Source organism: Episyrphus balteatus, chromosome 3 (assembly GCF_945859705.1).
Source record: "Episyrphus balteatus chromosome 3, idEpiBalt1.1, whole genome shotgun sequence".
NCBI classification, from domain to species: domain Eukaryota; kingdom Metazoa; phylum Arthropoda; class Insecta; order Diptera; family Syrphidae; genus Episyrphus; species Episyrphus balteatus.
Window position 1 is genome coordinate 86,330,400 of NC_079136.1, and position 18,926 is coordinate 86,349,325.

At 30.6% G+C, this 18,926-nt stretch overlaps 1 protein-coding gene across 3 annotated transcripts; it reads left to right on the forward strand.

Moving 5' to 3' along the window:
* The first annotated feature begins 1,885 nt into the window (after positions 1-1,885).
* On the forward strand, positions 1,886-18,759 carry LOC129913498 (phagocyte signaling-impaired protein). Of its 3 annotated transcripts, none has more exons than XM_055992221.1 (11): positions 1,886-1,953; positions 2,145-2,334; positions 2,457-2,681; positions 2,767-2,960; positions 3,040-3,338; positions 13,509-13,638; positions 13,698-13,970; positions 14,041-14,236; positions 14,298-15,397; positions 15,457-15,679; positions 18,007-18,759. In XM_055992221.1, exons 2-11 carry the CDS (start codon positions 2,280-2,282, stop codon positions 18,189-18,191), a joined length of 2,880 nt encoding a protein of 959 aa, XP_055848196.1. In that variant the 5' UTR covers positions 1,886-1,953; positions 2,145-2,279; the 3' UTR covers positions 18,192-18,759. The 3 variants fall into 3 exon arrangements, with proteins under 3 accessions (XP_055848196.1, XP_055848197.1, XP_055848195.1); XM_055992222.1 differs by having other exon boundaries at positions 1,935-1,953; positions 2,237-2,334; XM_055992220.1 differs by lacking the exon at positions 1,886-1,953 and adding an exon at positions 2,002-2,081.
* Positions 18,760-18,926: the final 167 nt, after the last annotated feature.

An 18,926-nucleotide genomic window follows, 5' to 3' on the forward strand; every position in this document is an offset into this window, starting at 1 on the left:
CTACTTATCAATTACTTACAACTAACTTACTGGCCCTATACGGGCACTCTAAGTTATACTTCAATTTTCTTAATTCTAATGCCTTTCGGCCTTTTAACTATTTTAATACTAATATTTTAATGGTTTTTATTTTTACCAAGAAATAATTTAAAAAAACTTGGTATCATATCATTTTTTTTAAAAACTTACAAACTAATTAAAACTACTTAAAACTAGTTAAACTACTTAAAACTACTTAAAAAACTAGAACAGCCACAGAAAGCAATTTTTGATTTTTTTGTATTTTTTTTTTTTTTTTTTTTTTTTTTGTTTTTTTTTTTTTTTTTTTTTTTTTTTTTTTTTTTTTTGTATTTTTTTTTTTTGTATTTTTTTTTTTGTATTTTTTTTTTTGTGCCACCCCGACTGTCCCTACTTAAAACTAAACACCTAAAACTATGTAAGCCGGCCAAGGCATAAAAAACGAAGACCACTTTTACCTATGCATGAATACCATTTCTAAGCCACCAAAACTGGTTCTCCTGCTTTACCCTATCTCTTCGGTCCCGATCGGACACAGTCCTACTGAACCGAAGACGCCCTTCTCAGCCTAGTGCGAGGATGTCCCTGTCATACAGCAGTCGCCTGTCCACGGTTCTTCGCCCGACGTGGTAGATTAGCGGAACTGCCAATCTATCCTGTACAAGCCCCCAATGGAACCTCTATTTTGTATGAAAAAAGAATATGCCAAAAAAGGCGAGAAGAGTTAATTTTTAAACAAAAAATAAAAATAGTAGCTGTAAATGGTTTTTAAACTCAAGGTGCCAATGACATGGGGAGTGGCAAAAATAGGGCAGTTTCCCCTTAAGTGACTTCTATCAATAGTTTTTTTTTCTTCTTTCAAATTAAATACATTTTTTTGTGATTTGATTCTGAATTGTATTTGCTTCGTCTTGGAGACTTTTTCTTTACAGGGTCTCCAAATATTAAAATTAAGCGTGTGAACTGCGTACTGCTTGGAAAAATATTCAAGACAAAATTTGTACCGAGAAAAAATTTGTATGAGAAGTACAATTTTTCCCGATCTGCATACTAAGCTTAAAGGCCATATTATTCACTAGTTTAAAAAATACATCTGGGTGTAAAGAAATTGAAATGTAAAAAATAAATCCAAATCCATAATATTCACTATCACACAGAGAAAAAAATACTCATTTTTAACTATGTTTTAACAATTTTCATAGTTAAAATCGGGATAACTATTTTGGATTTGAATTTATTTTTGAAATTTTGACAATTTTACATCCAGATGTATTTTTTAAACTAGTGAATAATATGGCCATAAGGCTTAACTACATACACCACTTTTTGAAAAAGTACAAAAGTGAAAATATTTTTTTTCTGGCTAGCGCAATTGTTTTGTAATAAAGAGTATACAAAATGTTTTTTAGATCAAAAAAAAATCTTTCTGAATGGTTTCTTTTAATTTTCCAGCCCGAAAAACTATACCAAAATGCGTTTGAAGATTTTCACTTTTGTACTTTTTCACTCTTTGAGCCAATTCTAGCCCTGATCTAGTACTACAAATAACACACGATCTTCTACTCGAGGAGATACGAAAGTGTAGTTGTTGTAGTAGATTCCTACTCACGAGTAAACTACCACCTCCAATGGAACAGGCTTTAGTACTAGATCTACTCATGAGTAAACTACCACCTCCAATGGAACGGGGCTAGTATGCTACTAGAGTGCTTTGCTTCTTCCCAAGAATATAGGTCTAAAATTTTAAAATGTTCACTTTTGTACTTTTTGTACTATAAAATACTAAAAAAAAAAAGAAAAAAGTAGCAACATTGGTTGAATTCGAGACTCGTTGTCAAGTTGTTGCCGGGAAGAGTTCAGCTATATATACTTGTTTCAAGGCAGTGTTCGAAGGAAAAGGTATCAATTTTTTCATCCCGAACATAAAAGTCCAAAGTAATAATTAAAAACAAAATACTTGTAGTCTAATAGTTAACTTAAAAAGTTTAAATAATCAAAAAACTAATAAAAAACTCCATTAAAATTGATTTAAATATTCCTCTCATCTAACTAATTCTAATTCCGTAAATAATTTATTTTATTTGTTTTTAAATTTTCTTTGCATTCTTCTATCTCTCTTTTCACAGACAAAAAACAACACTTGTCATCTCTTTCTTCTCTCTCTCTCTGCTTTTTTGACATTTGTCATATTTTGCCTGTGTTTTTTTTTTTTTATCAGCCAGAAAGAAAATTGAAAAATCAGTTTTCAGAAGATTTCAGACATGGCGAACCACGTGCATGATACCGTCTTCGAAAGGAGATTACGTCCTATTTATGGTATGAATATTATAAATAAATAAAAAAATATTTCAAAATCCTCAAATACAATCTTGTATTTCTATAAAAATAAATCTTCTAATCTTCACAATTTTCCATTCAAACCAAAACCAAAAAAACAGATTCACTCGAAGTTGGTAATAACAAAAAGGCGCTTCAAGAAGCCGAAAAGTTATTGAAGAAACAACCTTCTCTGATATGTGCACAAGCATTAAAGGCTCTTGCTCTTCTAAGATTGGGCAAATATGAGGAAAGTAATACCCTCTTAAAAAATATATCCCAAGAAAAGCCAACAGACGATTCAACTTTGCAAGTTTTATCATTTTGCTACAAAGAAATGGAACAACGTATGTACACATTCACATTTTGTCTATTCCTTTATATTCTATTAAATCCTAAAAAAAATTATTCTATTTTATTTTTTGTCAATAGTGGATAAAATATGTGAATTATACAATCACGCAGCTAAACAATCGCCTGGCAATGAAGAAATTCTGGCACATTTATTCATATCATATGTCCGACTGGACGATTATAAGTCACAGCAATCGGTGGCCTTGCAATTGTATCGAGTCAAACTCATAAATGCATATTATTTTTGGGCTGTTATGAGTGTTGTTCTCCAGGTATACTCAAAATTTATCTCATTTCAGACAGTTTTTGTATGTCAATTTGGTTTTTTTTGTATGCATTATCTATAAATAGGGAATTCGTGGACCGGAGAGTAAGAACCCAGATAAACGGAAATTATATCTAGCGCTGGCGCAACGAATGGTTGATAAAATGATTGCAGAGGATAAACTTGAAGCCGAACAAGAAGCTCTACTTTATATTACAATTTTAGATGAGCAGGGAAAAAATCAAGAGGCATTAAATTTCTTAAATGGACCTGTTTGTGAAAAATGTTATCCTGGTGCTCCGGTTTATTTGAAAATTAATTTGATGAAGAAGATGCAAATGTGGGATGAGATTAATGTTATGCTGAAAGAATTGCTGAAAGATGAGTAAGTATTTGTTGAATGAATATTTAGTTTAAAGGTTTTTATTTTGTTTGGGGGAGAGATTTTGAGTTGTTTGGTTGTTATTATCAAGAACCCTTTCTAAAAGCAACATTTATTGAAAACTGAACGAAGCGAATCAATCCGTCTAGCTGTCTATCTTTAAATTGCAATGACATCCATTATATAAATTGTATCAATTGAATCGGATCTTAAACTAAGCTTTAAAAATGCCAATACAATTCGCAATAAAACAACAAATTGGAACTTGGATTTCACTTTGCAAAAAATTGTTCAAGTATAAACTTAGAAATAAGAGGGAGGTTTAGCAATTGATATCCATCGGAAACATTCTATAGATAAAAAACAGAGGCATAATGAGGAAGGTCGGGAATGATCTCGACGTATCATGCAAAATGCTTGCCTGATGCGGTTCTTTAACTTAAATATTTTGCCATGTTTTCATTCTATTTGAAACATAAAATGCTATACTAGTCGATTATAATTGACTCGAAGATTTTCAATCAATAATTTTATTTCTTTCTTCAAAATTCAGTTTTGAATATCCTTTTCCTGACTACTTGTTTTGCTGTTTGATCATACTTACCTCTAAGCTGACCTTATCGCACAGATTCACCAAAAAATTCTTTTTTTGTCAATATAACATGAATCAATCTATATTTTTTTTTTTTTTACTGAATTTATTATTTTACTAAATTAATTAATTAATTATACTAAATTTATTTTTTAATTTGTTGGATAGAACAAATTTCATCATTCTTTTGTCTTTATGAAAAAATTTCAACTAAATTAAATATTTTAGTTAACCCCTTGTAACCCAAGATCGTAAATTTTAAAATTAATAATGTCAAACGACTTGCCTTTAACTATAATAAAACTCGTATTTAAAAAAAAATTCAATATCTTCATTATTTACCTAATTATTCCGAAATTAACGGAGTAAAAAAATAAATATTTTTTGTTTATAAATGAAAAAATTCAAACAAAAAACTATATAATATTTATTTTTAGGCTTACCTAAAATCCAAAAATAAAACCCCGTAAGTTTATCCAGAAAAAACTATTATTTTCTGAATTTCGTAGTTTTTACACAAATTTGCTTATTTTCAAAAAAGTTGAACTTTCAACATCTAAGAAATATGGTGTACTATTTCAATAAAGAAATACATATTTAAAAATTATGTTATGTACACGTTCTGTGGGATCTTTGTTGGTTTGAACCGATTACGAGAATGTTAAGGAAAGTTAATAAAAGTTGTAATATTTTTGATTGCACTAACAGCTAGATCACACAAAAAAACCTTCTACATGGTATTTCATAGCCCTCTTGGACCTAAAAATTAGTAAATAGTAAAATAGAAACTGAAACTGGACTTTTTTTTTTTTACTGATCTAACAAGTGCTTAAGAATGCTTTTTCATTTTATTTATTGTTTTTTTTTTCTACACTTTGAATTTTAAATTTTTTTTTTTAATTTTTTCCTTATTTAATACTTTACTTTATTTTTTTTTTTCTACATTGTGGAATGCTTCCGCATGCTCCTATATATGTAGATACATATTTATTTTTACATTTTGTATCTGCTTGTAATAAGCAGCCCCGCTCTTATCTCGTTTTTTTTTTTTTTTTCTTCAAAAAACTCTAATTTAAGTGCCGATATGACTAGCCACCGCTAGTCACATGGAGCTACAAGGGGCTTAAGATTTATTATACGAGCTAAAACATCGTAAGTCGGCTTATTACGATGTTATAACAGTTTTAAATGAATAATACGAAAAAAAATAGATAATGTTGTAATGTCGAAAAAAAAAATTCTCTACCATACCTGATTATAAAACCAGTGTACATATGATTTTTTCAATTGTTGACAGTCAAAGGCGTTTAACTTAGAGCAAAAATCAAGGGTGTATCTCTAATTTTCTTTCATGTAAGCTACATTGAACTTGTATTTTTGTTTTCATGACAATATTTAGTTAATATTAAATAACTTGAAAGAAAATAAGTTATTATGACGCCCTTAGAGTGGTAAATTCCCAGACTCAGACACTCCATTCCATTTCAAACAGATCGAACACTTGATCGGTTACCTCTTTTCTTTATGTTAAATAAAAATTCTAGATTTTAATCAAAACCTACACTACAAAGATGGAGAACTCAGAACCACGGAACAAAACAAAAAATTCTTTAACAAAATGACAACAAAATCAATATAACACATTTTCAAAATCATAAATTGTTTTAATATGTTTTATGAAACAAGAACTTTTGGTTACATTTCCACGAAAAAAAATCATAATTAAAGATACTCATGCAGAATTTAATAGAAGAATTTCAGTACCTGGATGTGGAAATTTAATGGTTTATGGAAAGTTATCATATTTTCCAACGTAAAAGGCTGGTATTGAAGAAAAAATAAAATAAAATGCACGACTGGGTCGCACGCATTTGCTCTTATGACAAAAGTTACTCTTATGTTAAAGCTTTTAATTGAACAAAATTAGGGAAAATTTAAAATTTGATATTTTCTGTTTTTATTATTAACTAAACATCGTTTTAAATGATCTTTTAAAAACCAAGTGTGCCATTTAATTTCTTATATAAAAAAAAAGAATTTTTAGACAAAAAAATTTCGAAAATCGTTAGAGCCGTTTAAAAAGAAAATAATTTTTATTATTCAAATTTTCTAACATTTTTCCAAAAAAAAGTTTGTATGACACTTAAAAACGAAATTTCGATAACATTCATCAACGCATTTCCAAAAATTGTTTTTTCAAATAAACATTTTTTTTTAAATTCAAACATGTGTTTTTTTAATTTTTAAAATTTTCGCGTTTCTGTATAAAAATTTTGGTTGCAATTTGTTTTGTCGTTTACGAGAAATGCATTAATAAAAAAAAAAACGATCTAAAAACGGCACAAAAACAATTTTTTATTTCAAAAGGAGCCGTTTTTGAAAACAAAATAACTTTTCTTTTACGTTATATCTCAGGTACCGTAAGTTTTAGTCCTAAAAAAATTTCAATTTGTCCTCGTAACAGAACACATTCCATGAAAAAACTTTTGTCCCGCGAAAAATGCGATTTCATGTCTATATTTTGACTAATTTGCCTGAGCTATTATAGCAACAAAAATATTAATTTCCAACATGGGCGTCTAAAGTAAATATATCTTTATGTTCTATACAGGGTGTCCCAAAAGTAATGGATCAAACAAAACATGCTGATAGGCCAACTTTAGGGCTCCCAGAATTTGGTAACTTGTTCATCCCAAATCCTTACGGTTCTCGATTTAATGCAGTTTTTGTGAAATTTCAAAAAATCCCGACTTTGCAACAGTATTTTGCTTCTTCCGCTCATAATTGATTTTTGTTTTTCACAATTTTTTTCACTAAAACATTGCCTAATAATAAGAAATAATTAATTAATCAAAATATTTTTTATTTCATACTCCATTTTGCTGCAAATTAATTAACACTTCCATATTTAATAAAAACTCAATTTCTCTCTTTTATTTAAGAGCAACAGCCTGAAAAAAAATTTGTATGGTGTAGCACTGGTTTATTATCTTGAAAACTTGTCGTGTTATTGCAGTTTTCAAAAATGTATAAAAGTTTCCAAAATTGAAGTTAGAACTGAAGATATTACAATTTAAAAGCAACAAACAGGGCTTTTCAGAGAAAAATAACAAAGAAAAATAAACACAGTTTCTCGAGTGTTGTTTGTTTATTTCTTTTTGAACAAAAGCCTCGATGTTTGTTTGTTATTTTGCTCTGAAAACGTCTGTTTTTTTGCATTCAAATTGTAATATCTTTCGTTCTATTTGCAACTTTGGAATTTTTAATACATTTTTGAAAACTGCTATAACACGGCAAGTTTTCAAAATAATAAACCAGTGCCACACCATACAAATTTTTTTCATGCTGTTGCTCTGAAATAAAAGAGAGAAATTGAGTTTTTATAAAATATGGAACTGTTAATTAATTTGCAGCAAAATGGCGTATGAAATAAAAAATATTTTGATTAATTAATTATTTCTTATTATTAGGCAATGTTTTAGTGAAAGATTTGCAAAAAACAAAAATCAATTATGATCGGAGGAAGCAAAATACTGTTGCAAAGTCGGGATTTTTCGAAATTTCACAAAAACTGCATTAAATCGAAAACCGTAAGGATTTGGGATGAACAAGTTACCAAATTCTGGGAGCCCTAAAGTTGGCCTATCAGCATATTTCGTTTGATCCATTACTTTTGGGACACCCTGTATTTTTAAAAACAATGACCCAGTAAAGCAGCTGGTTGAATCTCTGCATTTAAGCAATAAAGTTACTCTCGTACTTCTAGAAATCTGAGCGAGTTGTATCTTGAGACTTATTTTTAAGATTATTTTTGTTTTACCATTCCTTTGTAATACAACAAACATCAAATTCAATGTGCACTTATGCACGTTTCCTCCTTACATTTATTTTCCTTCAGATCGCCATGTGTTAGCAATGTATAAAGGATAGTCTCTAACCCATTTTTTGCATCCCAATTATTAAAATATGTATTTATTTTCCTGCTTATGCAGAAGTCATATTGTGGAAATAAAAAAAAACAATGGATATTGTATATACATATCAGAATTTTGTTTAGCTTGGAACTATCGACCAATTTTCTTTGCGTTAATAATATCATTCGCACATATTTTGACATTGATAAATTTATTAAATTTCTTGGCACTTCTTGACATTGATTAATTTTAACATTTCGTGATGTCTTGCAACATTTGTGTTTTTTCATCAACGAATTTGAAATTCTCGAATTTAATTTGTAGCATTTACCAATCGTCAAAGTATCATTTGTTTTTTAATTTTGTTTTTTTTTTTCTTATTTCTTTGTTTCGTTTGTTCATTTATTGTTCTATTTTCGTTTATTCATATTTAGAGACTGATACTTTCTTACATTGTTTATATATCTTCAATTTTTTAGCTTCATTTTACCTATAATTAGATTCACATAATTCATTTTTTTATCAATAGTACCCCGCAACTAGACAAGTTTCCTTCTTTTTTTGTAATCTATTTTTAGAAACACATAAATTCATTTTCATCAATAGCCTGGTAATTCTGATTGCTTGTGGCATAAGTTTTGTTTTTTTGTCTTCAATGGTGACATACTTGAACGAACATTGCAAGACGGAAGTTTTTTTTTGTTTTTAAAACGAAAACAAATGTAAACCGAATGATTTTTAGCTTAACATCTGGTGTTAGACATTAAGGTGATTAACTTGTTATCTAATTTAATTTAACAAATTAGTTCAAGTAGTTGACAATGACTTAGAATGGTTGAGATCACAACCTGGCGAAATTCACTGCTTTTGAGCTTCGATTCAAATGGATTTTGATTTAACATCATTATTTGTTACAAAAATTGGGTACAATAGTATTATCGTTAGCTGGGAAATCAAATACTCCTTTAATGACCATGAATCTCGTTCATTAGACGCTCTGTCGCGATTCTACAAACCGATAGGATTATTTAAATGTCTTTGAATTTGATGAACATTTTGTCGTTTTAATACCAATAAGGAAAAAAGCGCATGTACGAATAGGGAGAGCCGAAATACAATTGATGCACTTAAAATATTGCTGTTGAAAAAATAATGACTAATTGGCATTAGCATTTTCTTAATCATGTGTGAAGCCTCATTGAACGGTTGATAAAAGAAAAAAAAAATGATGATACACATTAAAAGGGGCTGGGCCCACATTAATTGGGGAGAAACGATATTATACTTTGTTCGAACGGAAAAATCCTTAACGGAGACATGTACGGCTTGAAGGACTTGTTACATTTTTAACGACAGTATGCATCCCCAAAATAGAGTATTACGTATTTTTTGTTTAATTCGGTTGATAATTTCCCTCAATGTGTATTGAATATGTTTTCCGAAATCAAATTTAAATTAACAATTGAACTTATTCATTTGAGAATCTCAGCAGAATGAAAAGAAATGAGAGCTTAGAAACATGTGATTCAATGTAAAGCTCTGTGATTTTGAATTACTGTTGATAATTTTAACACAAAAATAAAACCAATGCAGAAAACATTTTTATTTAATGGATATTGAATAAAATGTATTAATCGCATTGTCAAAATTGAGACCTTTACATTTTGAGAATATGAATCGATTAATTAAGCTTAGTTACTGAGTCATAGGGATTTTCTCCCTTGTGTCCTTAGTCTTTTTTCTAGAAATATAGTGGCAATCTTTAGCTAGTTTGTCTTTTTATTTTCTATCAATATTGAAACATGTTTTATAAAAATAACTTTTTTAACGTATTCTAGCCATAAATCAAGAAGTATTGAACTATACATAGTCGAACAATCTTTTTATAACTCAGAGCTTTCTGTTTTTGTTGGGAGTAGTTATGGGCTCACCTGACAAAACCATGTTGTTATTTACTTTAAGTCCTACAAATAATTTTTTTTTTAAGATACTGCTCGATTCCACAAATTATGGATAAAAATGTGTTTAGAAAACCAAAATTTAAGAAAAACTACATATATTGTCAATCTTGCTCCTAAAGCTTGAAATGTAACTGTGAATGTGTGAGATAAAATTTCATGGATATTCAATAGCTTTTTCCACCTATGATAACGTTTTTCCAAATTTTTGAAATTTCTTGGCGATTCTAATATTATTTGGTTAGCTTCAAAAAATAAGAAAAAAATGTTTATGTTGAAAATTTTTTCAAATAACTTTCGTTTTAGCTATAATAAATAGGGTGAGGCTATCCTGATGTTACAAAAAAAAAAAACGTTTATTTTATTCACATCCAAAAATATTGTCAACTTCAAGACATTAAGTAAAACTTTTTAAATCTCCGATACAGTAGTGTCTTCTTGGCTCAGTTGAAATTATATTCTGTTCAAATAAAAAAAGTGCAAAAAAACATGGTTTTTAAGAGAACTATGAGGCTACCCAAGTGTTACGCATAGTTTGTACACTGAGCTTAAGAGGAGACTTACTTGGTGTTAAACTCTTCATTTGTAGCCTGAGGTCAGAGCTCTAAAAATCTGAAAATTAAATTCCAATTTTGTACACATGCAGCATTTTCGGTAAGAAGCCACTTGTAATGTAGTGGACATTTTTCTTTTTAACATACAACTTTTTTATGTTATTTATTGATTGTTCACAAAGTTTTTTTTATCAGATTATTGAAAAAAAAAAAAAACGTGTATAATTTATGGTACTTGATTCCTTAATGATTTTTTGATTGCAACCCCATTCTTAATGGACTTTCAAAAATGTATACGTTACGTCACAGTCAATATTTGGGGTTGCTATATTTGTTTCCTTTTTTTAGATTCCAATTAAATTAATTGGAAAATGAGTTCGTTTTTGTAATAATTATTGTTATTATGTATTCTTCTTCTTCCAAAATGTCCTTGTAGTGTAGGTTATTGTCATTACTTTTACTTAATTTCCCATCCCTTTTTTTTTAAGTAAAAATTGTAATTATTCAATTAAAAGAAGAACAATCAACCCATGAGTTGTAAACTTTACCTCCCTCGATCTCATACACTACACAAGTTTATTAGTGTGGGGTTAATAGGGAGCAGATAATTTCTATTCATGATAATTAACCGGAAAATTGCTTTGTTTGTATTTAAACTAATTAATAGTAGAGTTTATTTGTAATTTTGGATTTTTCATAAAAATTGATTTTTTTTGTGGCAAATGAAGTATGATTCTAATCAATTGTTTTCTTGCGATTAAAAAATAAACAACCAATAATGTCAATTGAAAAATGTAGGTCTGCAAACAATTTGTATATTATCCTTTTTTGACCGTTTTTTGATTCTTCTTCCTTTGCTCGGCGCTGTTATGATCTCGATGTCGAGGAGATCATAACTATCCCAGATATATGATTCACACTAGTGATCCGCCTGTGGGGTTCGCCGGGTTGACCTCAGAAATCGGCGGCATGTCTCCCGGTTTTGTTTTGTTCCATTTCTGAGGCCAACTGAATGCTGGTGTTTTTGCATTTGCTTGTACTAGGAGTTTTTAGGCCTACCTTTCTTTTTATTTCGTGTTGGAACGTTATATGATATTGCTTTTTTGACGGGGTTCTCAAGATCTGTCCTTTTAACATGACAATACCAACTGAGTCGGTCGTGTTAAATTTTTTGGGAGATGGTATTTTTAACATGAAGGCTTCCTCGGATCTTCGTACTTCTAATTCTATCAAGCATTGTTACTCCTGCTGTCATGCGAAGCATCTTCATCTCAGCTGCTGTTATCTTAATCTCATACTTTTTGAACATTGTCCAACATTGTGAACCGTATGTGAGTGCTGGACGCACAACTACGGTGTAGAGCCTTCCTTTCAGCTTAGGGGGAATTTTTCGATCATAGAAGATAGCAGAATTTTCCCGCCACTTCATCCACCCTACGCTTACGCGATGATTAATATCGTCATCACAAGTACCTTCGTTATTTATCATAGACCCCAGATATTTATACTTTTCACACTTGGGAAGCACTACACCATTTAAATAAATGTCCGAAATAGGAATGTCTGTCTTTTTCGCGCTTATGCGGTACCCACTTCCTTCTAGAACATCCACCAATACATCAAGTGCTCGTTGAAGGGATATCGGGTCTTCACTTATGATGGCTCCATAGTCAGCAGAGAATAACTGATGCACTTTTGGGTCCGTCACTTTGCCTTCAAGCACGTAATCAAGAACGGTAAAAAAGAGCAGAGGACTCAAGACGCTTCTCTTGTACACTTGTGTGATTTCGAATTCTTCGGTGAATCCAGCTGCACATCTTACTTTAGTAACTGCTCCATCATACAAGTACATAATTATACGCACATAGGGTTCCAGAACTCCTCGTTGTCTAAAGGCCACCCATATCAGATCTCGTGGTTGTCGATCGAATGCTTTTTTTTACCGTTTTTTGATTATGCGAATTAAATTTTGTTTACCCAATTGAAGGTCAAAATCAACTTTTTGAATGATTTAATTAAAAAATAATGTCATGAAAACCCACAGGTTTAAATAAAAAAAAAAAAAAATACGGTGCAATTTGATGTTTTTTTGTAATTATGGTAACGTCCAGCCAGGGTCCTGTTCTGTATTTCGTTCCAAATGTCTTCGAAAGTGCTTTCTGTTCCTCTTTTGAATTGTAAGGGTACGGCCACGTCCTGAGCGGCTGAGCGTCTGAGTGGCTGAGCGTCAATCCTGAGCGACGAGGTGGCCACGTCCTGAGCGGCAATTTCAAAACCCTACAAGTGCAAAAAAAATTCGATAAGTACTCGGCTCGCACGCGGGAGTCCCAGGTTCGATTCCTAGAAGTGCCTATTTTTTTTTTATTTTATAATTCTAAATAAAATAAAGTTGGTATGCCATATTGTAGTTAATATAGATCTATACCTAAAACCAAAATTTCAAAAGAATCAAATGACCTGTTTTGGAAAATTTTATTAAAAAAAAAAAATTAATAATTTTTTTAAAAATCCAAAAATGCATTTCTTCAAAATTTTATTTATACTTTTCTAGAATGCATCCGTTTAGGATATAGCTTCTTAAACGGACAACGATTCGAGTCCCAGGTTCGATTCCTGTCGGGGCCTATTTATTTTTTTTTTTATTTTAACGAAAAAAATTAATGTTTTTAAATATTTTTCTTCAAAAGAAACCATAATTTTCACCATTTACTAAAATGTTCGTGGTAATTTAGAATAAAATGTAGTTCGCCGCTCAGGATTTCCAAACAAAAATAGAACAGAGCTGAGCGGCTGAGCGACGCACGTCGCTCAGCCGCTCAGGATTGCCGCTCAGGGTGTATATGGCCACCCCCATACATTTTCATACGTTCTAATTTAGTTTTGACGCTCGGGATTGACGCTCAGCCGCTCAGGACGTGGCCGTACACTAACTCTGTAAAACTTTCTAAATGCTAAAAATTATTGTATCTTTCCAGTAATGTTTTTCGCTTTTTTGTAATTATATACAAATAAGGAACGAAATTTAAAAGAAAAAGGGGTCGTGTTCTGGGAATTTTTCGATGGGAAGTCTTTTTCCCAAAAACATTTTTCTCCGATTATAAATATAATGAAAACTTGAATGCCCCCATAGTAAGCATTTTTATTTTGTTTTCTAGTCGAGATCGTTGGGATTACTATCAAGATTTTCTTACGAGTTGTTTTGAATTACACAAATCACAGAGTGGAACCGAAAGTACTGAAGATGGTATATCCAATATGGATGAATGCCATGATTTTCTTTGTCAGGTAAGTTGTTTGCTTTATGCCTTTTTTCTTTCTTAAACTTTTTTTTTATTCGTTGCTAGTTAATTGAAGGTGATGGTAAGCGTGTAAGAGGACCATATCTAGCTCGTTTAGAGTTGCACAAACGAATGCGGGCCAATCAAATGAATGCCCAAGAACTTTTAGGTGATTTTATTCAGCTAATAATTGAATATTTCCGGCTATTTGGAGATAAATCTTGCTGTACTTCTGATGTCACATTATTCCTCACATCAGTTTCATTAGAAGATCGATTAGTGTTAGCTAGTAAGCTGCTTCAAGAAACTGGAATATCTTCAACATCATTGCCCCAAAATGTATGTAGTTTATATTGGGACATAAAATATAAAAATATTTATTTATCCTTTTTTTTTTTTGCTTTCTTAGAAAGAACAAATGCAAAAGCACATTTGCTCGTTACAAATTTCCAGAATTTGTGGTCACTATGATAATCTAGAGACGGAGCATTTAGTTGCATTTTATACTGCTCTACGTTTGCACTACGAACACGGACTCAGTTCATTTGGCAAAAATCTCCTGCCCACAGATATGGGACCTTCGGATCCTTATGCATTGTTAGCTGGTAAAAGTCTTTTATAAAAAATTTACATTCAGTTCCATTATCTCCTTCTTTTTTTTTACAGCAAATGTTATGTATGACGTTTGTGTGAAAGAACAAAAATCAGACAAACTCTTCGAAGCGCTGTGTCTCCTGCAATATGTTTTAAAAAACAGTCCCAGTAATTTCCATGTTAAGCTCTTGTGCTTAAAAATCTACCACATTTTTGGTTGCATCACTGGAGCGCAGCAAATGTACGAGTCAATTGATATAAAACACATTCAGCTGGACTCAATGGGTTATATTCATTGCAATTTGTTACCACTTTGTGGCCGTCCATCAGTAGCTCGTGTTGTATTTGATACAACATTGAAATTTTTCACAAACAGTTATAAGGAACGTTTGGAATACATCGCATTAACTTATCGCTTCTGTTCGTTTTCAAAACTACAGGAGTTTTTAAATTTTAAGGAACGCCTAACAAACAGTTTGCATTATGTTTCCATATCGGTGGAAGCACAATTAGCTGATTTGGTTGCATTATACGGATCTGTTCAACAAAATCTCAATACATATAGTTTGATGAGTATAGAACCACAAGAGGATCGAATCAATTGGAATGAATTATCTGATAATCGTGATTTACCAGCTATTGTACGTTGGGATCCGGTGCATATTGTTAATCATGAACAGCATCAAAGAGAAACTATTGAACAAGAGCTCGAAGGTCTACAAATACGTTCGCTAATGTTGAGATTGGTAGCATCGTTTGTTGATCTTTATCATTTCAACAATAACAGTGGCAGTAGTAGTAAGACGAAAAATGAATCTAATTCAAAAGACACTGAAACTGTGGAGGTGCTGCGCGAGGGCTGGGAAGGACTATTCCAACGAATACGCCTGATGAAATATGAGAAGATTTCTAATCAGTTTCTAGTCAATTTGCTCCCATCGCGTCTTCATATGATGCTTGATCTGCCATATGAGAAATTCTTTAATGATTTGGCAGGTTTTATTTTAGATTTGCATGTAGGCTGTATTAAAATGGAGCAATGCAAAGTGATAAGCAATAATGTGGATGAGGTTGCTTCATTGTTTTTAAATGCTGTTAAAGAAAGTAATAGCAGTGAGGATAATTTATGGTGTCGGCGTTCAGTGCAACAAAGGATTTCAGTTGCCATTGAGGTTAAATATTCAGTTATTTTATTGTTTTTATATAATTTTTGTTTTATTTGAATTTTTAGATTCTATCCCTTTATGCCTTTATTTTGTCAATTTGTCACGAGAGATTTGCGATATCATCACAAAATTCACAAACCAAGAAAAATAAAAAGAAAGATGGCAAGGCATCTCAGAACGATGAAAATCTAGCAACAAATATTATGAACGAAAAGGAACGAATGCTACTGATAGTGGAATTGATGCGTCATCTTAAGCAACACTTGCAAAATTGTGCTAATTCTCTTGGTGAGTAAAGTAAAATACACTTGTAAAATTAAAATTTAAACTTGTGGAATTTGAAAAACTTCAAGCTGACTATTTATATCTTATAAGATTATAACCTTTTTTCTCTGATTACAATGAAAAACAGAAATTAATTTTTTAAAAATGAAAAGGCAGTATTAAGGAAAAGTGATAAAAAAGGGTTGCTTAGGTATGGGTGATGGGTCATATAGTAAATCTCCAGGGGAATTTAGTTCCCTGTTTTTTTGTATAGTTTAGTTCTCGTACTCATGTTTAAAACAAGGGGAACACTCCCGAGAAATTTTAATATAAGCTAAAAAATGTGTAATGGCAAAATGTGTATTTCAACGCCATATTTCCGTTCTCCGAATTTTTTGCAAAAAAAAAAAACGAAAGCAGAGACCCGCCGAATCACTAAGACTATGACGTATACCAAATTTAATCGGCATCGTTGGAGCCGTTTTTGAGAAAATTGCAATACCTCGAAAACGTTATGTGGGAGATATGCGTTAAAAAGGAGATATTAATAAAATAAAAAACAAAAAAATAAAATCAAGCAAATCCATCCATCCGTTAGGTAGCCTTATTTATTTTAGTTAGATTACTACTATTTAATCCAGCTTTTGTTCAAAAAAATGCTTTAGAAATACCGAAAATCTCATTTTTTTCGCTCTTTCGTTGGGTGGTCATGTGCACAGTGCATTACAGTTATAATTGCTTAGTTTTTTTTTTTTTTTTTAATAAAATGGAAAAAAAAAAACATGAAATTCGTTTTTCAGAGAAAGAAAACCATATCTTAAATGAATTCGACCTCCGTAAAATTGTATGCAATTTAATTTCCTTTTTAATAATTAAAATGCATTATGAAAAAAGAAATCAAACTGTATACTTTTTTGGAGCCCAAATTCCTTTAAGATGTGGTTTTCTTCCTTTGAAAACGAATTTTATGTTTTTTAGAAACAAACATTTTTCAAAATAATTTTTTGTTGAAAACAGTTGTTTTTTTCAGTTTGGTTGATATTCCATTTACTAATTAATAAGTAATCAACATCTAGAAAAATTTGAACCAAAAATTAATTTGCATTTATTTATTAAAACTAAATGTAAATTCATGAATGCTTTTGCATACAAAAATTGTTAAAATTAAATTATGCATGTAGTTGTTTGGGAGAAATTCCTATTTAAGATAAACGGTTCTATGGCAGATAATCTAATAAATCACACTGGTCAACGAAATTAAACTTTTTTTTGGTTACCAAATCCTAAGAATTTTGGCGCCCTGAGCTTAAATCTGAAGTCACAAAAATTCTATCACATCACGTTTTTGAGATATTCCCGTTAGAAAATGCAAAATGCCGCTTTTTACCAGTTTTCGAGGTTATTCCTGAGCGCTTGGTTATTTGTTTCAGTAATATTTGTAACGGGTTCGAAAAGAACTAAATGCGTTTAAATCTTTTTAACCCTTTAGGTACCAGCGTTACTCTCATGTAACATATCTTTTAAAATTCGTAAAAAATATTCCATCAAATAATTTTTTTGGTTTCGATGGCATAATTGAAAGATAATAATGCCTAGTTACTGGATTAGTACAAAAAGTTAGTCAAATATTATACTTTTTAATTTTTTTTATCGAAAAAGGGTTCGAAAGGGTTAATATCTCTTTTCTTTTTCGAGAAATCTTGAATGAAATGAACGTGTTTGGTATATCTAATGTTCATTTGCTTTTTAGCAAATCTCGAAAAGTTCTTTACCAATCGCTTTCAAATTTTGAATTTTTTTTCGGATTCGAGCTCAACACACAAAAAACCTATAGAAAAGCATATCTTGGTTTCTGTTAAAAAAACCTTGTTGACCAGTGTTATCCGCCCTATACTGGGTGATATGCATAAAAAAAGTAAATGCTTTTACTTGAAAAATTGTAAAGTACGAACTTTTTTATCAACATTTTGTGCATATCAAACCTAGTTTATACTTATTAATTTCCTATTGCTAGTGTACATATTTACTGTTTTTTATTCATACGGGCCACTGCTATTCGATTCGCGTGAATCATTCGATTTACTTGATTAATCAGTAATACCGTCAAATTGGGTATGAAAACTTTTATCTCTTAATGGCAGTGCTCTATTTGTTTTTTTTTTTTTATTTTCAAGAAAATCTTATATAAAAACATGCCAAAATTGAGAAATTAGTAAACCAAATATTGTGTCATGTGGGAAGAATAGGGGAAAGAACTGTGAAGTTGAATTTCTACCTAGTAAAATCAAAATTAATTTTATTTGTCCATCTGTATTATATTGTTTTAATTGTATTTATTCTTTTATTTTCAGCTGGTTGGAAGCCACCTCAGATACCAACAAACTTAGTCTCTTGTATGGCTGACATGTCACTAAATCCGGATGTCGAATCGAGTCTACTTAATGAAGTAGCAAACACCTTCAAAGACAGCCATGACCAAACCATCATAGAATTGAAAAACCTTATCAAAGATAAAATCCGCATGGTGAACAAATGATAAACAAAATAAAACAAACAAAAAAAACAAAACTTAAACCAACGCATAGAAAGCTGTTAAAATGAGATATACATAAATTTGGGATAGAGAAGAATCGAATTTTTTCAATAATTCAAATTTCTTCAATAATCATAATATTATATAGAAATTACTTTGATAGTATTGTTTGTACCTAAAAATACGAAACATTTGATTTATTTGCCAAAGGAACCAAAATTCTTTCAAAATAACATCCAAGTTTTTTCTGGATAGATGTTAACATTAGTTTTTATACATATATTTTTTTTAATTTGTTGATTCTTCTTATTTTAGGTACCTTTACTCTCTCCCGTGCTCCCAAGGAATGTATTGTTCTAAATTCAACTGAAACAAAAAAAAAAACAAAACAAATCCTATTTATTGATAATTATGTTAATTATATAACCTGCAACCCCCAATTTGTTTTTAATATTGATAATTATAAGAAGTAGCTTTTAGATATATATCGTTTTTAAGTCAGTCTACAAACAGTACGTTTACGTAAAATAAAAGCAAACAACAAAATCATTTTGTTCACAATTGGAATTAATTAATGATTTTTTTTTAATGCATTGGGTTAGTCGTAAGTATGTTGTTCTTATCGATACTTTTTCTCAAGAATGACAAATTTTCCAAAAATCATTTTTTGGTGGAAATTTACATTTTCTAAGATCAAGCCGGCGAACCTCAGCCGGATCAGATGTGTACATATGAGCA